Source organism: Mytilus galloprovincialis, chromosome 4, assembly GCF_965363235.1.
Source record: "Mytilus galloprovincialis chromosome 4, xbMytGall1.hap1.1, whole genome shotgun sequence".
Classification (NCBI taxonomy): domain Eukaryota; kingdom Metazoa; phylum Mollusca; class Bivalvia; order Mytilida; family Mytilidae; genus Mytilus; species Mytilus galloprovincialis.
This window is the reverse complement of record NC_134841.1, coordinates 406017-430911: the sequence shown is the minus strand read 5'-3', so window position 1 is coordinate 430911 and position 24895 is coordinate 406017. Positions and strand designations below refer to the sequence as shown.

Below are 24895 nucleotides of genomic sequence, written 5' to 3'. Positions count from 1 at the left end.
CAGATTTATCTAGGGATGTAACACGATTTGAGTCACTCCTAGTCGGGTGTATCTAGGGATTAACATGATTTAAGTCACTCCTAGTCGGATTTATCTAGGGATGTAACACGATTTAAGCCATTCCTAGTCGGATGTATCTGGAGATGTAACACGATTAAGTCACTCCTAGTCGGGTGTATCTAGGGATGTAACACGATTTAAGCCATTCCTAGTCGGATGTATTTAGGAACGTAACACGATTTAAGCCATTCCTAGTCGGATGTATCTTGGGATGTAACACGATTTAAGCCACTCTTAGTCGGATGTATCTAGGGATGTAACACGATTTAAGCCATTTCTAGTCAAGATTTTGATAGAGTCTTAATTTGAATTTACATGATTCATTTGACATCGTGCTATAAACCGAGGAAGGATATCTGTTATCCGAATTATCTAACATATTGTTCGTGTTATTGTGTTTTTTGATGATGTTGTACCCTTTTAGACTTGTTATATATTATATTTTGTAGTGTAGTGAATCATAATTATATGATACATCGCCCCTTAAGATTTATCGTTGACTATTTATTCAGTCATTGTATTGTATGTATGGACTTTTTGAATCTGATTTAAAAGTTATCTATTTATCTCTATTTGGTATTGGTTTTGTTTATTCCAGTGAAATCCGTATTGTGACGTATAGTAATTGTATATTAAAGTTGGTCACATTTATAAACGTCATTTTATATCCGATTGATAGTTGGCTATCTGGCAATCATACCACCGTGACATCTTCTTATTTATAGCACACATGTACTGATTTAAGAGTATAACCAACCAATGCAGAATCATTGAATAAAACAAATTAAGTTTATTGTGGGAAGGGAGAAATGGGGGGGGGGGGGGGGGGGAGGGGAGGGGGTGGGCATATATGCAATCATTTTCTCAAACTTTTCTTAGCTAATTTTCAATAGAAATATTTCCTGAGTATAATTTTTGTTATGTGTTACAGTTGAAATCACTGCTGAATAATTTGAGCTCATAACTTTAGTGTAATTACGTTTTGTTGGTCTAACATAATTCAATTTAAGTGTCTTTGAATTGTAGTTCTGTTAAAGGAAAGTTGATAAATGTTTTCAACTTCAAGAATATCGGAAATAGCTTAAGCAAATGATACATAACTGTGTAATATTTCTGAATTCATATTAAAGAATTAGCAAAGAACTGTCAGTCACGAGGAAACAGTAATTTAATATCTGGAATTCAAGTGTCAAGTAATCAAAGACGAATTGTGAAGGAATATCCTTATACACTGGATAATATCGCCAATACTCAAACGGTTCATTTATTTTTACAACTTTACAATAGGAATCCTAAGGGTATATCTATTGATCATAGTTTATCTGTTTGCGGGGTACAATTCAAGGGTAATGGGGGGCTTTTAAATATAATTATAGAATGTATAAATACTATTGACAAGACTTGAAGTTAGTACAGTTGGAGTGGGAATCTGAGTAGATTTCCATTCCTAAGATGAAACATTCCAGCATATGTAGTGCATATCTCAAGTTGAAACGATATTTTCCAGAGCTTGAAATCTGTGTAACTTGACCATCTTGATAGTGTGTTGCTGTTAACAAAGAAGCTACATTAATTTACTGTTTATATATATAGGAAGATGGAGTATGTGTGCCAATGAGACAATTTTCCATCCAAGTCACAATTTATAAAAGTAAATCATTATAGATCAAGGTAAGGTATTGACTCACACTGAACAGCAAGCTATAAAGGGCCTCAAAATTACTAGTGTAAAACCATTTAAACGGGAAAACCAACGATATAATCTATATAAAAAAAAACGAAAACCACATCAACAAACGACAATTACTCTGTTTTTATTGATATCCATTTGACGTGGCTCGGTACTTGTACATCCCATCTTTGTGTTATTGTTCTATGATAATCTCGATGATAATATTCGTATTCTTGTCTTTCAATTATGCCAAAGTGCTTCGTCTATATGCCTTATGTTGTTTCTTTGATACATATGACGTGGCTCTGTACTTATACATCCCGTTATTGTGTTATCGTAAAACATTTTTAACCGGATTTTTGTGACAAAAATGTCGGTTATTGATTTTGGGATGCACGGCGGGCGGGCGGTCGAGCGGACGGGCGGTCGGGCGGGCGGGCGGCAATCAAATGTTGTCCGTGCATTAACTCATGAACCGTTCAACCAAAGCTTTTGAAATTTTGATACTGACAACTAAATGAAGGTCAAGTTCAATAATGGCGATTTTGACTTTTACCGTTCAGGAGTTGTGGTTCTTGAAAGATTGAAAAATGGAGTTTCCAGTTGTGTCCGTGCATTTACGCATGAACTGTTCTACCAAAGCTTCCCAAATTTTAATATGTTGTTACTGACAACTAAATGAAGGTCAAGTTCAACAATGGCGATTTTGACTTTTACCGTTCAGGAGTTATGGTTCTTGAAAGATTGAAAAATGGAGTTTCCAGTCGTGTCTGTGCATTAACATATGACCTGTTCTACCAAAGCTTCCCAAATTTTAATATGTTGTTACTGATGACAAAATGGAGGTCAAGTTCAATAATGACGATTTTGACTTTTACCGTTCAGGAGTTATGGTTCTTGAAAGATTGAAAAATGGTGTTTCCAGTCGTGTCCGTGCATTTCCTCATGAACCATTCTTGAAATTTTTATATGTTGTTACTGATGACAAAATAGAGGTCAAGTTCAATAATGACGATTTTGACTTTTACTGTTCAGGAGTTATGGTTCTTGAAAGATCGTAAAATGGCGTTTCCATTCACGTTGTTGCATTTACTCATGAACCATTCAATCTAAGCTTTTCAAATTTTAATATGTTGATACTGATGACAAAATGGAGTTCAAATTTGATATTGACGATTCTCACTTTCACCATTCATCAGTAATGGTTCTTGTGATATTGCCAGGACACAAATAAATGTTAATAAATCCGGTTTGCTGTCGTTGTGACAGCCTCTTGTTGTATTCTTTGATAATGTGTTTTGTCTATATGAAATTTTAATTTTCTTTGATGCATACTACGTTGCTCTGTACTTATTCACCCCTTCATTTTGTTAGAGTACTATGGTAGATTTGTGTCTTTAATTTTTACTGATCTGCATGTTTATATGCCATGTTATGTTTCTTAATTACATATTTGTTTGTTTTCATAATGATTAAGATTATAACACTACATTGTGTGTTGACTACTGTACCTAATTTTTTACATTTTTAGCTCTTCTCATCAATGGGCGTCCGTCATCGTTACATTTTACAAAAATCGTCTCCTCTGAAACTACTAGTACTTGACCAAATTTAACCAAACTTATTATTGGGGTATCTAGTTTAAAAAATGTACCCGTTGACCCAGCCAACCAACCAAGATGGCCGTCATGGCTAAAATAGAACATAGGGGTAAAAAAGCGTGTATTTCTAAAACCAAACCATTAAGATCTGATTCAAATCTGACCTTGTGTAAAAATGTTTATCTGGTAAAGACGTATCTGCCTTGATATTTTAGATGAATCGGACAACCCGTTGTTGGGTTCCTGCCCCTGAATTGATAATTTTAAGGAAATTTGCCGTCTTTCGTTATAACCTTGAATATTATTTTAGATAGACATAAACTGTAAACAGCAATATTGTCCATCAAAGTAGGATCTACAAATAATGTGTACTTTGTCAATGTTGTCACTTGGGTTGCTGTCTCAATGGTGTATGTTGTTTATGTTCGTCGTTCACTTGGGTTGCTGTCTCAGTGATGTATGTTTTTCACTTGGGTTGCTGTCTCAGTGATGTATGTTTTTCACTTGGGTTGCTGTCTCAGTGATGTATGTTATTCACTCGGGTTGCTGTCTCAGTGGTGTATGGTGTCTATGTTAGTCAATCACTTGGGTAACTGTCTCAGTGACGTATGTTGTCTATGTTTGTCGTTCACTTGGATTTCTGTCTAAATGGTGAATGTCTCTATGTTTGTCATTCACTTGGGTTGCTGTCTCATTGATGTATGGTGTCTATGTTAGTCAATCACTTGTGTTTCTGTCTCAGTGGTGTATGTTGTTTATGTGTGCCATTCACTTGAGTTGCTACCTCGATGGTGTATGTTGTCTATGTTTGTCATTCACTTGGGTTGCTGTCTCAGTGGTGTATGTTGTTTATGACTGTCGTTCACTTGAGTTGCTACCTCGATGGTGTATGTTGTCTATGTTTGTCATTCACTTGGGTTGCTATCTCAGTGATGTATGGTGTCTTTGTTTGTCATTCACTTGGGTTACTGTCTCAGTGATGTATGTTATTCACTTGGGTTGCTGTCTCAGTGGTGTATGTTGTCTTATGTTTGTCATTCACTTGGGTTGCTATCTCAGTGGTGTATGTTGTCTATGTTTGTCATTCACTTGGGTTACTGTCTCAGTGATGTATGTTATTCACTTTGGTTGCTGTCTCAGTGGTGTATGTTGTCTTATGTTTGTCATTCACTTGGGTTGCTATCTCAGTGATTTATGGTGTCTTTGTTTGTCATTCACTTGGGTTACTGTCTCAGTGATGTATGTTATTCACTTGGGTTGCTGTCTCAGTGGTGTATGTTGTCTTATGTTTGTCATTCACTTGAGTTGCTATCTCAGTGGTGTATGTTGTCTATGTTTGTCATTCACTTGGGTTGCTGTCTCAGTGATGTATGGTGTCTATGTATGTCATTCACTTGGGTTGCTTTCTCAGTGATGTATGTTGTCTATGTTTGTCATTCACTTGGGTTGCTATCTCAGTGATGTATGGTGTCTTTGTTTGTTATTCACTTTGGTTACTGTCTCAGTGATGTATGTTATTCACTTGGGTTGCTGTCTCAGTGGTGTATGTTGTCTTATGTTTGTCATTCATTTGGGTTGCTATCTCAGTGGTGTATGTTGTCTATGTTTGTCATTCACTTGGGTTGCTGTCTCAGTGGTGTATGTTGTCAATGTTTGTCATTCACGTGGGTTGCTATCTCATTGATGTATGTTGTCTATGTTTGTCATTCACTTGGGTTGCTGTCTCAGTGGTGTATGGTGTCTATGTTTGTCATTCAGTAGGGTTACTGTCTCAGTGATGTATGTTATTCACTTGGGTTGCTGTCTCAGTGGTGTATGTTGTCTTATGTTTGTCATTCATTTGGGTTGCTATCTCAGTGGTGTATGTTGTCTATGTTTGTCATTCACTTGGGTTGCTGTCTCAGTGGTGTATGTTGTCAATGTTTGTCATTCACTTGGGTTGCTATCTCATTGATGTATGTTGTCTATGTTTGTCATTCACTTGGGTTGCTATCTCAGTGATGTATGGTGTCTTTGTTTGTCATTCACTTGGGTTACTGTCTCAGTGATGTATGTTATTCACTTGGGTTGCTGTCTCAGTGGTGTATGTTGTCTTATGTTTGTCATTCACTTGGGTTGCTGTCTCAGTGTTGTATGTTGTCTGTTTGTCATTCACTAGGGTTGCTGTCTCAGTGATGTATGTTGTCTTTGTTTGTCATTCACTTGGGTTACTGTCTCAGTGGTGTATGTTGTCTATGTTTGTCATTCACTTGGGTTGCTGTCTCAGTGATGTATGTTGTCTATGTTTGTCATTCACTTGGGTTGCTGTCTCAGTGGTGTATGTTGTCTATGTTTGTCATTCACTTGGGTTGTTGTCTCAGTGTTGTATGTTGTCTATGTTTGTCATTCACTTGGGTTGCTGTCTCAGTGATGTATGTTGTCTATGTTTGTCATTCACTTGGGTTACTGTCTCAGTGGTGTATGTTGTCTATGTTTGTCATTCACTTGGGTTGTTGTCTCAGTGATGTATGTTGTCTATGTTTGTCATTCACTTGGGTTGCTGTCTCAGTGGTGTATGTTGTCTATGTTTGTCATTCACTTTGGTTGCTGTCTTATTGATGTATGTTGTCAATGTTTGTCATTCACTTGGGTTGCTGTCTCAGTGGTGTATGTTGTCTATGTTTGTCATTCACTTGGGTTGCTGTCTCAGTGATGTATGTTGTCTATGTTTGTCATTCACTTGGGTTGCTGTCTCAGTGATGTATGGTGTCTATGTTTGTCATTTACTTGGGTTGCTGTCTCAGTGGTGTATGTTGTCTATGTTTGTCATTCACTTGGGTTGCTGTCTCAGTGATGTATGTTGTCTATGTTTGTCATTCACTTGGGTTACTGTCTCAGTGGTGTATGTTGTCTATGTTTGTCATTCACTTGGGTTGTTGTCTCAGTGATGTATGTTGTCTATGTTTGTCATTCACTTGGGTTGCTGTCTCAGTGGTGTATGTTGTCTATGTTTGTCATTCACTTTGGTTGCTGTCTTATTGATGTATGTTGTCAATGTTTGTCATTCACTTGGGTTGCTGTCTCAGTGGTGTATGTTGTCTATGTTTGTCATTCACTTGGGTTGCTGTCTCAGTGATGTATGTTGTCTATGTTTGTCATTCACTTGGGTTGCTGTCTCAGTGATGTATGGTGTCTATGTTTGTCATTCACTTGGGTTGCTGTCTCAGTGGTGTATGTTGTCTATGTTTGTCATTCACTTTGGTTGCTGTCTCAGTGATGTATGTTGTCAATGTTAGTCATTCACTTGAGTTGCTGTCTCAGTGATGTATGTTGTCTATGTTTGTCATTCACTTGGGTTGCTGTCTCAGTGGTGTATGTTGTCTATGTTTGTCATTCACTTGGGTTGCTGTCTCAGTGGTGTATGGTGTCTATGTTTGTCATTCACTTGGGTTACTGTCTCAGTGATGTATGTTATTCAATTGGGTTGCTGTCTCAGTGGTGTATGTTGTCTATGTTTGTCATTCACTTGGGTTGCTGTCTCAGTGATGTATGGTGTCTTTGTTTGTCATTCACTTGGGTTACTGTCTCAGTGATGTATGTTATTCACTTGGGTTGCTGTCTCAGTGGTGTATGTTGTCTTATGTTTGTCATTCACTTGGGTTGCTGTCTCAGTGTTGTATGTTGTCTGTTTGTCATTCACTAGGGTTGCTGTCTCAGTGATGTATGTTGTCTATGTTTGTCATTCACTTGGGTTACTGTCTCAGTGGTGTATGTTGTCTATGTTTGTCATTCACTTGGGTTGCTGTCTCAGTGATGTATGTTGTCTATGTTTGTCATTCACTTGGGTTGCTGTCTCAGTGGTGTATGTTGTCTATGTTTGTCATTCACTTGGGTTGTTGTCTCAGTGTTGTATGTTGTCTATGTTTGTCATTCACTTGGGTTGCTGTCTCAGTGATGTATGTTGTCTATGTTTGTCATTCACTTGGGTTACTGTCTCAGTGGTGTATGTTGTCTATGTTTGTCATTCACTTGGGTTGTTGTCTCAGTGATGTATGTTGTCTATGTTTGTCATTCACTTGGGTTGCTGTCTCAGTGGTGTATGTTGTCTATGTTTGTCATTCACTTTGGTTGCTGTCTTATTGATGTATGTTGTCAATGTTTGTCATTCACTTGGGTTGCTGTCTCAGTGGTGTATGTTGTCTATGTTTGTCATTCACTTGGGTTGCTGTCTCAGTGATGTATGTTGTCTATGTTTGTCATTCACTTGGGTTGCTGTCTCAGTGATGTATGGTGTCTATGTTTGTCATTTACTTGGGTTGCTGTCTCAGTGGTGTATGTTGTCTATGTTTGTCATTCACTTGGGTTGCTGTCTCAGTGATGTATGTTGTCTATGTTTGTCATTCACTTGGGTTACTGTCTCAGTGGTGTATGTTGTCTATGTTTGTCATTCACTTGGGTTGTTGTCTCAGTGATGTATGTTGTCTATGTTTGTCATTCACTTGGGTTGCTGTCTCAGTGGTGTATGTTGTCTATGTTTGTCATTCACTTTGGTTGCTGTCTTATTGATGTATGTTGTCAATGTTTGTCATTCACTTGGGTTGCTGTCTCAGTGGTGTATGTTGTCTATGTTTGTCATTCACTTGGGTTGCTGTCTCAGTGATGTATGTTGTCTATGTTTGTCATTCACTTGGGTTGCTGTCTCAGTGATGTATGGTGTCTATGTTTGTCATTCACTTGGGTTGCTGTCTCAGTGGTGTATGTTGTCTATGTTTGTCATTCACTTTGGTTGCTGTCTCAGTGATGTATGTTGTCAATGTTAGTCATTCACTTGAGTTGCTGTCTCAGTGATGTATGTTGTCTATGTTTGTCATTCACTTGGGTTGCTGTCTCAGTGGTGTATGTTGTCTATGTTTGTCATTCACTTGGGTTGCTGTCTCAGTGGTGTATGGTGTCTATGTTTGTCATTCACTTGGGTTACTGTCTCAGTGATGTATGTTATTCATTTGGGTTGCTGTCTCAGTGGTGTATGTTGTCTATGTTTGTCATTCACTTGGGTTGCTGTCTCAGTGGTGTATGTTGTCTATGTATGTCATTCACTTGGGTTGTTGTCTCAGTGGTGTATGTTGTCTATGTTTGTCATTCACTTGGGTTGCTATCTCAGTGATGTATGTTGTCTATGTTTGTCATTCACATGCGTTTCTGTCTCAGTGGTGTATGTTGTCTATGTTTGTCATTCACTAGGGTTGCTTTCTCATTGATGTATGTTGTCTATGTTTGTCATTCACTTGGGTTGCTATCTCAGTGATGTATGGTGTCTATGTGTGTCATTCACTTGGGTTGCTGTCTCAGTGGTGTATGTTGTCTATGTTTGTCATTCACTTGGGTTGTTATCTCATTGATGTATGTTGTCTATGTATGTCATTCACTTGGGTTGCTATCTCAGTGATGTATGGTGTCTATGTTTGTCATTCACTTGGGTTGCTGTCTCAGTGATGTATGTTGTCTATGTTTGTCATTCACTTGGGTTGCTTTCTCAGTGATGTATGTTGTCTAAGTTTGTCATTCACTTGGGTTGCTATCTCAGTGGTGTATGTTGTCTATGTTTGTCATTCACTTGGGTTGCTGTCTCAGTGGTGTATGGTGTCTATGTTTGTCATTCACTTGGGTTGCTGTCTCAGTGGTGTATGTTGTCTATGTTTGTCATTCACTTGGGTTGCTGTCTCAGTGGTGAATGGTATCAACCTAACTAAATGTAATCAATCCGAAATACATGTAATCAATCTAAAATCCAATATTACGACCTATTATCGTCAACCAGTATAATCACAATATATCTACCTTTTAAATAAGCGCAAACGCAGTGAAACACAAAAACGGCTGTTCCGCATGTTAAAGCTGTATACGCCTTAAAACGAATACATTTACATTGGAAGAATATATAAGTGAAAAATGCGATTAAAAAATAATCATTGAATTATATAATATTACTAATATTAGCAAAATGTGGTAAAACGGAACAGCAATAAACAGTATCGTATGTATAGGGCTTTCGCGCTTAACAAAATTACCGAATTTGTCCTATTCGAATCAAAATAATTCATGGCAGCCGTAGATTTGTTTACATTTAACCATGGGTTAGGCATTATTAAGAGGGGTAAAATATGAATATAAATGCCCAACCCATAGCTAAATGAAAACAAATCTACGGCTGCCATGAATTATTTCTTAAATACAATATGTAAATGTATATAAACACTAGAACACACCCGTGATATCACGGGTCCGTGACTGAATTAAAGCATATAACTATGCGTAAGCCTTATTTTAGTATTGGTATTGCCATCTGATAAAATTGTGCCGATTACAAGATGCACAGTTTTCTCTGTTTTCAAATCTTTCTGTTTGAGCCCGTCGACCTGTAACTTATTAATTATTGGTAATATTTATTATTTGGAAAATAGAATGGAGTATTTTTTAATCAACAGCATTGTTCAATATTATTTATAAATAAAGTTGAATTTTTGATTCGCTGTTTTACGTCATGTCCGTTAACAAATTGAAAACTACCTATACGGCTTATTTTAAGTCCAGATTTTTAGTATTCATATTGTTATCTTAGAAAGTCTTACTGGTTAAAATGCTACAAAAGGGAAAAATCTGACAATGATTGAATTAAGTAGAGTCAACCTTGTGATTATGACCAGTGTATACAACACCGTTTGGTGGTGCGCCTGTCAGATGCGGAACTAGAGATAAGGTAATAGGTAACAGGTGGATATATTATTGGTATCGATATTGGGAACTTGTTAATTATTGGCAATATTAATTATGTGGAAAACAAAAGGGCCTGGAGTGGTGTAATTTTTAATCTACACCATTGTCCTATATTAGCTATATATATAAAGTTGAATTCTTTGATTTGTCGTTTTTACCCCATGACGGCTGACAAATTGGACCTCGTTATTTTAGTATTATAGATAGATGTATAAAAGTGGGGATATGTGGTAGGATTGACAATTAGACAAATATACATTAGTTACAAAGAGACGTCGATGTAAAAAAAAGTTATAGTTCACCGTGCGACCCTTTACCATGAGAAAAACCTATATCCATAGTAAGTTTGAAAATCAACCGTAAACCAATAGCCTGATAAAAATGATAATTTGTTTTTCTCGTGTTTTAATATTTTTTCTCGACTTTTGTATGTTTGAAAGATACGTTTAAACCTACTACAAACAAAATCATCTGTTTCCAATGATATGTTGGCAAAGGTTATACATGCCTGACGAATATTACCATGCATTAAATGCACGTATTTGCCAACAGATTCTGTACTCGTATAAAAAGAATAGTTTTCTTTCAATACGAATTATAGAAGATTCTAGGTGAATGTCAATGAGACATTACCACTTGACACAAGTGTACCAGAATACATTTTGACTACATGTATACATTCTACTACATGCATCGATTGTACAAAACCATGTGTATGAAAGACGTAGTCTGATGGCATTTCGCACGTCTAAATACGAATTAACAAGCATTCCATTGGTAGCCGTAGAAAAAAGTATGTGTAGTCTTCGGACACACTAACTGTATAGATATTTATTGTATTTTTTTAATTTCTGATTTAACAAGGGTGAGGTGTGATTTACAACCGGGCATTTAGCCAATCAGATTACAAAATTGTTTTTGCATAAGAAATAATAGTTGTTCCGAATACTAAAAATATTATCTTTTTGTACATAGCTAAAAAGACTCCTTCCAGCTGATGCTAAATTAAAGTAAAAAAGTAATACATTCATTTCAACTTTCTTCTTTCAAACAAAGGTCATACAAACTTAAATGGGAAGTGGGTGAAAAAAATACCAAACTACAGTTGTTGAGCTGTGTTAATTTCCTAACTCGTTCACTATGCCAGGGAATTGATGTAAAGACAAACACAACATAAAACACCAAATACTGAACAACACGAGTCACACCAATACTGCAAGGATGACCTTATCCTGCTCTACGTGTGACATCCTTTATGTTTCTCTTGTAGGTACAAACACAATAATACTGTCACTTTCATGAAAAAGAGGACAGATTGTGGTTCCATCGGAACATGTCCGTCGTCATCTCTGAAACATGTATTCTATAACGATCAACCAAATCGTGATGGCGTCAGTAAAACTTTACAAAGAAACGACTTCAACTACACCACTTAGAAATCTTGGTTTTAACCTTCCTAATAAGCAGCAAACCTCTATAAAGGAAATCATAAATCACAATAGGAAAGGAAAGCTCTTGAATAACATATATCGGAGATGTATACTCCATATGCATGCGATGCGGGAATTTTCCTGCTACATATAAAACGTGACTGTATCTGTTGTAGATCCATTATTTCAAGTAAAACTATTTAGTACATATGTAATACTAGCTTCTTTTCATTCTTGCGAAGAATCATCTATATAAAGTCTGTATCATATAAATAAATGAAACATCTGATTCAACTGTTACAACTAACAGGTTATATTTGCTTTTTGTTTTGTTTATTGGTAGTTACTCAAACAGGTGGTGTCTCAGTTTAGTCATGCATAGGCCTTTATCACTGACTATATATAGCATTGATTTTGGGTCTGCTAACAATTGTATTATGCCGTATAATTGTTAAGATCAACGTCAAAACTCCTACTGTTATATTGTGCCTCATCTTCGCTATAGCCAAGGGCTACGATCCACTCCCGTTCTCTTCACTTTCCAATAGATGTCACAACATTGTTATCACAAATGTTGGCTTAATCACCCAAGGAGTGGATCGTAACCCTTGGCTAGCGAAGAATGATTGTGCATATGAAACCGTAAAACTGCAAGCATTTCAATGACTAAAGTAAACAATATTTCGTCCGGTTCCGTATACAACAAAACCAATATTCCTATGATAAGCTGGTATTATGTTCTTCTTAAAAAAGCTAACATTATAACAAATAGGGTTGAACATTACATGATAACAAATAGGGTTGAACATCCGACATGATTAAACTTGATCTGACCTCTCATTAACCAAAGATCATAATTGATCAAAATGACATAAATTCATCAAAATTATATTATCTTTTTCCCAGGTTGATATTCATAATTCTTATATCTTTCCAATGAAACTACTTATCCGCTGTGCTGGTTCCCAGGTTTGTTCACATAATTGGTCTATCAAAAGTACTGCCGTCGATACCAGAAATCCTTGACGCTAGTTCCTAAGTTGATTCATGTAAAAACTGTTTGATAAGAATTATTTCCATTGATGCCAATTATTGAATGCAACAGCTAAGTTTTTTATTTTGCTTTCGACAGATTTGATTTTTATTATTCCTTACTGTAGATTTACAATATTGTGTTTTGTCAATTAATTTGCATGAAGCTCCTTGGTATTCAATCCAACGCATGGTTTATCAATTATTTGAAATATAAATGGTAACGTTCTCTTTTAAATCAGATTAGTATTCCTATACATTTGTTCTTATATAATCATTCATAGCAAATTCATCATTAATTGATAACAGTTTATAGTATCTGTACGTATCATACATAGGTCAACGTACTGTTTGATAACGTGAACATGGGGACATATTGACATTCATTATCGTTGATTGGGAATGTGTTTTAACTCTAGACTATTCCAAGTCATGCACCTGTTTCTATTGAGATATATAGTTGTTAGATAACATGACAAAGATAATTGACATTGTAAATATGTCTCTAAGTATATGTGTTTGACTCGTTTCAGGTAGGAACGGTCCTGTATTACCACCAAAGTTTTTACCTGTACCCAGGCATATAACAGTCCACAGAGGGGAGACTGCAATGTTAGAATGTACAGTAGAAAACCTAGGAACTAAAAAAGTGTGTTAATTACGTATTTTTTCTTACTTTTATTAGTTATGGTATATATAAATGAAATATATTAAAAAATTCGATTGCGTAGTGTTGAAAACAATTCTCCTGGTTGAACACAAAGCCTTATGAATAAGTAAATTACAATAAAATTGAAGCTACGGCAAAGATTACAGGTCCGTCTAGAACTAACGAGACAAATAAAAGTCCTGGTACATGCATTATATACTATCTGCATTGTTATGTGTTTTATATACTATCTACATTGCTATTAGGAGATAACTGTATTGTATTTTAAGCTCCGACGGCATCAATTGGGGATTTGATGGTCGCAAATTAAGTTTACTGGCGACGCGTTAGCGGAGACAGTAAACGGGTATTTGCGACCATCAAATCCCAAATTGATGCCGTCGGAGCTTAAAATACAATATTGTTATCTCCATTCTAATGAAACTGACAGAAAATAAAGTTAAAACATGTATTTAAAATCTGTCATATGCCGTCTGCGCTTGCGCGTACGTCCCATAGCATCAATTGTCAATCGATGCCATGTAAGAAAGTGACGTTATCCAATCAAAATGAACGTTACAAACGTTGTTGCATTAGAATGTGTTTTATATACTATCTATATACATTGTTATGTGTTGTATATCCTACTATCGGCTGTATTTTGAAGATCTTCTATACTCAGATCATATTACCATCAAGAATCTGTCCCGTATGATTCGGAAACCAAGTGCATAAACTATTATCACTTTCAACATAGGATTTTCAATCTGGTTTATATGGCGTAAACAATATTAAAAAAAGATACGTGAATGTAGTTATTACAAAAAAGACTGGTTACATCATAATTATATGGATTTAATAATTTTCAGGTTACATGGAGGAAAATTCCTTATATAACACCAATAACAACTGGTGAACAACTATTTGCTCAAGACAATAGATTTCAGGCCAAACATATCTCATGGAAACAACAGTGGAATCTAAGTATAAAAAATGTGCAGTTACATGATGCAGGGGCGTACGAATGTCAAGTTAGTGTGCGAGGGCTGATGCTCCGACAGAATATAACTTTATCTGTGATAGGTAGGTTTTCAATTGACGTCAAAATGCTCGATGGAGAGTTGTCTCATTGGCACTCACACCACATCTTCCTATATCTATAGGATGGAGAGTTGTCTCATTGGCACTCACACCACATCTTCCTATATCTATAGGATGGAGAGTTGTCTCATTGGCACTCACACCACATCTTCCTATATCTATAGGATGGAGAGTTGTCTGATTGGCACTCACACCACATCTTCCTATATCTATTGGATGGAGAGTTGTCTCATTGGCACTCACACCACATCTTCCTATATCTATTGGATGGAGAGTTGTCTCATTGGCACTCATACCACATCTTCCTATATCTATAGGATGGAGAGTTGTCTCATTGGCACTCACACCACATCTTCCTATATCTATCGGATGGAGAGTTGTCTCATTGGCACTCACACCACATCTTCCTATATCTAGAGTTGTCTCATTGGCACTCATACCACATCTTCCTATATCTATAGGATGGAGAGTTGTCTCATTGGCACTCATACCACATCTTCCTATATCTATAGGATGGAGAGTTGTCTCATTGGCACTCACACCACATCTTCCTATATCTATAGGATGGAGAGTTGTCTCATTGGCACTCACACCACATCTTCCTATATCTATAGGATGGAGAGTTGTCTCATTGGCACTCACACCACATCTTCCTATATCTATCGGATGGAGAGTTGTCTCATTGGCACTCACACCACATCTTCCTATATCTATCGGATGGAGAGTTGTCTCATTGGCACTCACACCACATCTTCCTATATCTATAGGATGGAGAGTTGTCTCATTGGCACTCACACCACATCTTCCTATATCTATAGGATGGAGAGTTGTCTCATTGGCACTCACACCACATCTTCCTATATCTATAGGATGGAGAGTTGTCTCATTGGCACTCACACCACATCTTCCTATATCTATAGGATGGAGAGTTGTCTCATTGGCACTCACACCACATCTTCCTATATCTATAGGATGGAGAGTTGTCTCATTGGCACTCACACCACATCTTCCTATATCTATAGGATGGAGAGTTGTCTCATTGGCACTCACACCACATCTTCCTATATCTATAGGATGGAGAGTTGTCTCATTGGCACTCACACCACATCTTCCTATATCTATAGGATGGAGAGTTGTCTCATTGGCACTCACACCACATCTTCCTATATCTATAGGATGGAGAGTTGTCTCATTGGCACTCACACCACATCTTCCTATATCTATTGGATGGAGAGTTGTCTCATTGGCACTCACACCACATCTTCCTATATCTATAGGATGGAGAGTTGTCTCATTGGAACTCACACCACATCTTCCTATATCTATAGGATGGAGAGTTGTCTCATTGGAACTCACACCACATCTTCCTATATCTATAGGATGGAGAGTTGTCTCATTGGAACTCACACCACATCTTCCTATATCTATCGGATGGAGAGTTGTCTCATTGGCACTCACACCACATCTTCCTATATCTATCGGATGGAGAGTTGTCTCATTGGCACTCACACCACATCTTCCTATATCTATCGGATGGAGAGTTGTCTCATTGGCACTCACACCACATCTTCCTATATCTATCGGATGGAGAGTTGTCTCATTGGCACTCACACCACATCTTCCTATATCTATCGGATGGAGAGTTGTCTCATTGGCACTCACACCACATCTTCCTATATCTATAGGATGGAGAGTTGTCTCATTGGCACTCACACCACATCTTCCTATATCTATAGGATGGAGAGTTGTCTCATTGGCACTCGCACCACATCTTCCTATATCTATTGGATGGAGAGTTGTCTCATTGGCACTCACACCACATCTTCCTATATCTATAGGATGGAGAGTTGTCTCATTGGCACTCACATCACATCTTCCTATATCTATCGGATGGAGAGTTGTCTGATTGGCACTCACACCACATCTTCCTATATCTATTGGATGGAGAGTTGTCTGATTGGCACTCACACCACATCTTCCTATATCTATTGGATGGAGAGTTGTCTGATTGGCACTCACACCACATCTTCCTATATCTATTGGATGGAGAGTTGTCTGATTGGCACTCACACCACATCTTCCTATATCTATTGGATGGAGAGTTGTCTGATTGGCACTCACACCACATCTTCCTATATCTATTGGATGGAGAGTTGTCTGATTGGCACTCACACCACATCTTCCTATATCTATTGGATGGAGAGTTGTCTGATTGGCACTCACACCACATCTTCCTATATCTATTGGATGGAGAGTTGTCTCATTGGCACTCACACCACATCTTCCTATATCTATCGAATTAAAATATCGTGTTATCGTGGTAGGTCTGATCAATACACAACAATAAGGTTTGAAGCTTGCTAGAAACTTTGCTGTCATGATTTAGGCTGCAAACATAAACACAGGCAATAGTAGTATACCTCTGTTTACTTTTCATACATCTAGTTAACTAAAACAAATCCGATTCACAAACCAAAACCGAGGGGAAAACATCAAATATAAGAGAAAAACAACGGAACAACAGAAACACTGAAACAAAAAACAAAAACCGAACATACATAGAAACGGACTATTTGATAACAACGGTAAATTTTCTAACTTGGTACAGGACATTTTAAGACGAAAATGGTGGATTGGACCTGGATGTATGGCCAGTCAAACCTCCCGCCTATAAGACAATGTTAAAAATGCCGATTAAACCGACGTTTCAATTTAAAATTCATATCCCATACAATTGTAGCGACAATAAATAAAAATGAACGTGTTTATTTCTTATCTTTTCAGATGCAATATTACCGAGAAAAGCAGGTAAAATAATTAGTATTTGTTTAGTATTTATATGGTATTTATATACTAGTATGTATATATATATATAATATATAGGACAAGGCCGAGGGAAGAAAGAACGATTTTGCAAAGTTTGAGACGAACTATATATATCTAAACAACAATGATAGATCTGTAAATTTGATTCGCACAAATTGCTGGGCATCGAACTCGTGCTACTGAGATATCGTGACACAAAATTGCCAGAACTGTATCCGACGCGCTAGACCACTCGACCATCTTGGCTTCACTCGCCCACCTAGACTGAACCTATATCTATATATTCAGTAATATATATATATATATATATATATATGTTCAGTCTATGTGGCCAGGTGGTCTAGGGCGCTGAACGCAGTGCAGACGGTGTTGTCTCGATATCCCAATAGCATGAGTTCGAATCTCGGCTATAGATATGTCAGCAGTATTCATTATTTAAAACAGGTGATTAAATTCTCAATATTTTACTTTAAAATATTATTTTAATACTTTATTCAAAACTCGAGTAACATACATGTAATTAGGAAAACTATCACAGATAATCACAGTTATGTTGCTGTGAAACCGTTACTTTTATGGTATTTATGGTATATAAGGAATATACGAGTAGTTAGCAGTTTTTAATCTGATCTAAGCAGAAAAATTCTTACACGTTTCTATAGTCATTTATTGCATATATTTTTCTTTTCAGAAATAAGAATATCCGGAACTGAGTTTCCAGAAAAAGGAAGTTCTATCAAACTATTTTGTAATGCCACGGGAACTCCGAACCCTCCCGATGATATTCAATGGTTTAAAGACGGAGAAAAACTTTTTTCAGACCCATATGAAAAAATATACATTAAAAAGCATTATGCACGTAATGCTGGTGTATTAACTAGTTCTTTAGAAATAAAAAGTTCGAAACTTGACGACAATGGGACATATATCTGTCGAGCCACAAGTCACAGTCAAGATGATCTCATTACTAAGATGAAAGTCAATGTTTTAAGTGGTAAGTTAATTTGCAGATAAAGTTAAAGCAACATTATTTACCACAATACAATTTCATCGTAACATCAATTGTTTGATTTATTAACAGTACATATACATGTATATGTGAACTCGCGTTATCTGCCGTATAGTCATACGATATATTCTATTTTAAAACGTTTTACTGTTAAAGTGTCAAAACAAAATAGGATACTGAATCAAATTGGAGGTAAAAAGTTTTTCCCTTGTAACCTGTACGGCGAGACATAGTAATAGTCTTCCACATTAGTTATTGTGTCAGTCTTTCTCCTTTCTCATTTGTAATTATTATAGTTTTTGTGTGTTTGATAATAGAGTTGAACGTATTTTTTGAAATGAAGCTTTTGATAAACTCTAATAATGAGTTATTGGTATATGTTTTGTTCCGCAGTTGCATTTGACTAACAATGACTCCGCTTATTCGGACATTTTGCACAGCTGCATTTAAGGGTACTCAAAGAAAAATATACCAAGCTGTCAATTAACATGTACACGAAAGACCTTTGTCAATAGAAAGAACAATGACAGAAAAACAGTCCACAAAAGGCAAAACAGACAAAAGAAAATACACCGTGTCGGGAGACATATGAATACAAGTCACAAGAACCATCAAATAGAATACTAAAAGATTAAGCGACATGAAGCACATCTGCCGTTTTCATTTAAATGATTAAATCTATTTTTGCACATGCATTTTTGTCGATGATCTGCATGTATTATCTGAAGCTATATTGATTTTGACACTTCTAACATCTGCTTCATCACTTTTCGATAAATTCAAATGTAAAAGCCATTACAATTATCAAAACTCTGAACGCAATAAAAAGATGAAATGTTAATGGAGTATGCATCTTTAGTCATCACATACTAATGGGATATGCATCTTTAGCCATCAAATCGTATGTAGCTATTATCAATCTTTAAAGTTAATATAAATTGATTAAATGTATTTGATACGACATCACTAAAACTTTTTTATTTTATTCTTACAGCTGGTTCCAACTATGCAAAAAGAGGTAAGTGACGAAATAACTTTTTAAGTAAGACAATTTTGTTATCAATCTCTTTTTAATAACAATTTAGGAGAGACACTTTTGTTATCATTGTCACTTTAATAACAATTTAGGAGAGACACTACTTTTGTTATCTCTTAAACAAAATTTAGGTAAGCCACTACTGTTTGTCATTTGAATAAAAAAATAATAAGACACTATTGTTATCATTGTCACTAAAAATAACAAAAGAGGGGCAACATATATCAGAGGGACATTCAAACCCCTAGATAGAAAATAAACTGACATGCGATGGCTAAAAAAAGAAAAAGAAAAAGACAAACAGACAAATAATAGTACAGAAGACACAAAATAGAAAACTCAAGACTACGCAATACGAACCCCACCAAAAGCTGGGGGTGATCTCAGGTACTCCAGAAGGGGAGCAGATCCTGCATCCGTCGAGTTGCTCGTGTTACTACAAACCCTGTCAATAGTATCATTCTGTAGGTCGTATTCGTGTTATCATATGAATAACAAATTAGGAGAGACGCTACTTGTGTTGTCTCTTAAATAACAAATTAGGTAAGACACTACTGTTTTCATTGGCACTTAAATAACAAATTATGATAAACACTATTATTATCATTGTCGTTAAGTGTAAACACTATCAATATTACCGTCTTTAAGCTGTACCAAGTTCATACAAGATATTAAAGTGTAAAACTAAGATTTACTGAGATCATGCGAGAATTTAAGTGTAAAATTAGATTCACCGAGATCATGCAAGACATTTAAGTGTAAACTAAGATTCACTGAGATCATGCAAGACATTTAAGTGTAAAACTAAGATTCACTGAGATCATGCGAGACATTTAAGTGTAAAACTAAGATTCACCGAGATCATGCAAGACATTTAAGTGTAAACTAAGATTCACTGAGATCATGCAAGACATTTAAGTGTAAACTAAGATTCACTGAGATCATGCAAGACATTTAAGTGTAAAACTAAGATTCACTGAGATCATGCAAGACATTTAAGTGTAAAACTAAGATTCACTGAGATCATGCGAGACATTTAAGTGTAAAACTAAGATTCACCGAGATCATGCAAGACATTTAAGTGTAAACTAAGATTCACTGAGATCATGCAAGACATTTAAGTGTAAACTAAGATTCACTGAGATCATGCAAGACATTTAAGTGTAAAACTAAGATTCACTGAGATCATGCAAGACATTTAAGTGTAAACTAAGATTCACTGAGATCATGCAAGACATTTAAGTGTAAACTAAGATTCACTGAGATCATGCAACACATTTAAGTGTAAACTAAGATTCACTAAGATCATGCAACACATTTAAGTGTAAAACTAAGATTCACTGAGATCATGCAAGACATTTAAGTGTAAACTAAGATTCACTGAGATCATGCAAGACATTTAAGTGTAAACTAAGATTCACTGAGATCATGCAAGACATTTAAGTGTAAACTAAGATTCACTGAGATCATGCAACACATTTAAGTGTAAAACTAAGATTCACTTAGATCATGCAAGACATTTACCACATCTTCCTATATCTATTTAAGTGTAAACTAAGATTCACTAAGATCATGCAAGATATTTAAATGTAAAACTAAGATTCACTGAGATCATGCAAGACATTTAAGTGTAAACTAAGATTCACTGAGATCATGCAAGACATTTAAGTGTAAACTAAGATTCACTGAGATCATGCAAGACATTTAAGTGTAAAACTAAGATTCACTGAGATCATGCAAGACATTTAAGTGTAAACTAAGATTCACTAAGATCATGCAAGACATTTAAGTGTAAAACTAAGATTCACTGAGATCATGCAAGACATTTAAGTGTAAACTAAGATTCACTAAGATCATGCAAGATATTTAAGTGTAAAACTAAGATTCACTGAGATCATGCAAGACATTTAAGTGTAAACTAAGATTCACTGAGATTATGCACGATATTCAATTATAAAACCAAGCTTCAATGAGATCATACAAGACCAGAATGTGTAAATAGTAAAATAACATAAATAGCGACTGTTATGAAAATCCAAAGCGGAAAGTCCGTAATCAAAATGACAAGTATAAGTTTTACTTTAGCTTCGCGTGTATCATGCAAGACAATTACGGGTAAAAAAGAGACAAACATAAATAAAACACCGAAAATATCTGACAACACCATGGTTGAAAAAGACAAGGCAAACAGACAAACAACTTTACATAAACCACAACATAGAAACTGAGCAAAATGAAACCCATCAATGAAGTTGGGTGATCTCTGAAAAAAATGTGAAAATGTGTGGAAAATATTGGTTTTCTTTTCGTTTTGCATTTCCGATAGCATAAATAGGTAGAAAAAATGAGGTACACTTATAATAATATATTGTAAGTACACTTATAATGATATAATATAGGTACACTTTATTTTTATATATTAGTTGAAACATATTTATTCATCATCAAAACAAATATATCATCATACAAAATACACAATAATAATAGGATTCGGAAACAAGCTATATATAGCTTATATTAATCTGTTTCCTTGAAATACAAACTCCAGTTAACTATTACAAAAAAATAGCATGCAATGTTACAATGATATGTAACACGAATAAATAAGTTACTATATATATCACTGAAAAAAGAAAGGAGAAAAAAACTTTAATTTTAAAATAATGAAAACAAATACAACAAAAGAAGAAAAAAGTAAAAAAAGAAAAAAAGAAAAAGAAAACTACACTGAAATACTATACAAATGTTTAGATGAAATAATATATATACTGTAGGTACACTTAACCACACTTCAAGGTGAATAATATATACATTGTAGATACACTTAACCACACTTCAAGGTGAATAATATATATATTGTAGGTACACTTAACCACACTTCAAAATGAATAATATATATATTGTAGGTACACTTAACCACACTTCAAGGCCAGAAAGTGTAGACCCTCGAGATGCAGCCAGATTTTTAAGTTCAACAGCTGGATTAATTTGTACTGTCCTATTCCTTCAAGTTGTATTACACGTTGGTGTGTTATCATGATGGTTAGACCACCGGGGTTAGACCACCGTCCATTAACAGATCTTTCTTTGATTCTGGTCGCTGGTCTTATATAACACGGGTTTATTTGTAACACATCAACACTCTATATTTTGACAATCTGCTTGTAGCATGTAGTTTATTGAATACTGTACAACGCAGCAATCATAATGATCATGGCATAGTTCTAAACAGGAAGTGAAAGTACGCATGTCGTATATTACAATTCTGTGAAGATTTATTTTCTGCAAATTTAGTGTATCATATTTTATTCTACATATTGAACAAGACTGCGTGCGCATGTCAATGACAAACTTCATTATTTGTTAGTGTCACAATTTATGAATTTGATTAAATTAAATGTTATTTTTGTCGATTAACAACTCATTACACGTACCATATTAAATAACATTTGCTTATTCATTTTCATGTCACCAAAAGTTTATATGCATAAGTTAATATGTACAGTAATACTTACTTTTTTCTTATGTAAATACTATTCAAAAGTTTATAGCTTTATTGCTTTATATTATTAACACTTTTATATAGTTTTTTTTTAAATACAAGCATATGATTTATAGTCAAATGTCAAGAAAAAACACCAAATGTTAAAATCAAAATATCAATGTCATAATTACCCCATGCAACGTTATGATAGCTAATAATTACAACTTAAGATATTAACTTACACATGTATTTTTTTGAAATCAAGAAGTAAATTCAGGATCTTCAACTTTGATATAAGTCTTTGTTCACTATAACGTTAGTTTTTTCATACCTACTTTGCTTATAAAACTAGCACATTGACTTTTTGAGACTTTTTTGGGGGGTAAATCAATGTCAAATTTTCTGATCCTGTGTTAGAAAAAATCAATGTAATATTTTTTTCTTGCAAGGATTTATAAAGCTTCGGGAAGTTAACATACATTCTTTTGATTTATAAAAGAATAGAGAAATCAGTGATTGTAGAATTAGTGGAAATGGAATTAATAGTGCGTTTATATTAATTAAAGAAAGGGCTATATAAATCAGGGACTGTAGAAATACAGGACTATAGATATAAACAAGCTCCCACGCGACATATCAGAAAACGGGAGCGATGAGAGATCGGTTTTTAATTAGATTGGATGTTGCCTTAAATCAGTTTATATAATCTATATCAACACAGCTCACTTGAAATGCAACGATGTCCACCGTATGTTTTAATTATTTTATGCATGTTACACCTTCATTTTTGTAAAAATAGACAAATCGCAAATCACGCATCAACTTGACCTCAAAACACTTTTTGAGTTATTGAATTTCAGCTGTAAATTTCTTTTATCTGTCATGCTTAACCATGTTAGTTCAGTCTATTTTTTAAGTAACATTTATTACATATTTCCGACCAACTACAGAGGAATCGATTGTTAAACATACAATAAACGAATCGATTGCCTTACTACAACATCGGAATAGATCGTCCTATCTACAAGAACAGAATCGATTGTCCTACCTACAGCAGCAGAATCAATTATCCTACCTACAAGAGGAGAATCGATTTTCCTACCTACAATAGTGGAATCGATTTGCATGCCTATAACAGTGGAATAGATTGTCCTACTTACAGCAGCAGAATAGATTGTCCTACCTTCAACAGCAGAATCGATTGTCCTTCCTACAACAGCAGAATCGGCTGTCCTACCTAAAAGAGTAGAATCGATAGTCGTACATACAAGATCAGAATCGATTATTCTGTTTTCTTCAGACAAATCGAATGTCATACCTACAACAGCCGAATGGATTATCCTACCTACAACAGCATAATCGATTGTCCTACCTACAACAGACGAATAGATTTTTCTACTATCAAAGAGGAATAGATAGTGTTACCTACAACAGCGCAATTCATTGTTCTTCTTATAACAACGGAATCGATTGTTCTTACTATCAAAGAGGAATCGATAGTTTTACCTGCAACAAATGAATCGATTGTTCTTCTTATAACATCGGAATCGAGTGTCCTAACTATCAAAGATGAATCGATAGTTTTACCTGCAACAGAGGAATCAAAAGTTTTACCTGCACCAGATGAATCGATTGTTCTTCTGATAACAACGGAATCGATTGTTCAATCTTTTAAAGCGGAATCGATAATTTTACCTACAACAGATGAAACGATTATTCTTCTTGTAACAACGGAATCGATTGTCCGAACTATCAAAGAGGAATCGGTAGTTTTACCTACAACAGATGAATCGATTGTTCTTCTCAATGTCTCACAGGACACAGTTTTTCTGAATAAACAAAGGAATTGATGACCATAATTCTTTTTAATTAAATAGTGTAATATGTTAATATGTGCTTATTTCAATTTTGTCACACAATTGTTATTTGTTAAAATTTGTTATTTTTCCCTACAGTTTTTATAAAAATTAAAAAATACTGTTCAGTGCTTAGCATATTTATTAGTAATAATTCCATTCCAATATATGTACAATGTCCAGTTTGTGTTCGAAAAATTCAACCCTAGTTATTAGCAATTGTACAAGAGGTTTAATTCAAACAAAGAAAGGCTTGAATTTGTTTTAATTACGTTTCTCATTTGTAATCCGAGCCGATAAGCAGACAGATTAAATCATGATGTCCTGTGATAAACAATTTTATTTAAGTTCGTCGTAGGCCTTTTGTAAAAGAGGGGCAAAACAAT

The 24895-nt window shown here is 35.3% G+C and overlaps 1 protein-coding gene across 3 annotated transcripts in view; it reads left to right on the top strand.

Annotated features, from left to right (window-relative positions):
- LOC143071075 (zwei Ig domain protein zig-8-like) overlaps positions 1-24640 on the top strand; it is a 50654-nt gene extending 26014 nt beyond the window's left edge. For 2 of the 3 annotated variants that reach the window (XM_076245152.1, XM_076245153.1), the window contains exons 2-7: positions 13082-13197; positions 14067-14280; positions 17083-17106; positions 17816-18118; positions 19128-19151; positions 22076-24640. In XM_076245152.1, the coding sequence (XP_076101267.1) occupies positions 13082-13197; positions 14067-14280; positions 17083-17106; positions 17816-18118; positions 19128-19151; positions 22076-22209 (815 nt within the window). In that variant the 3' untranslated portion in view covers positions 22210-24640. Of the gene's footprint in view, positions 1-1499; positions 1732-13081; positions 13198-14066; positions 14281-17082; positions 17107-17815; positions 18119-19127; positions 19152-22075 lie in introns of those variants that run through there. The other variant, XM_076245154.1, reaches the window with a different exon arrangement.
- The last annotated feature ends 255 nt before the right edge of the window (positions 24641-24895 follow it).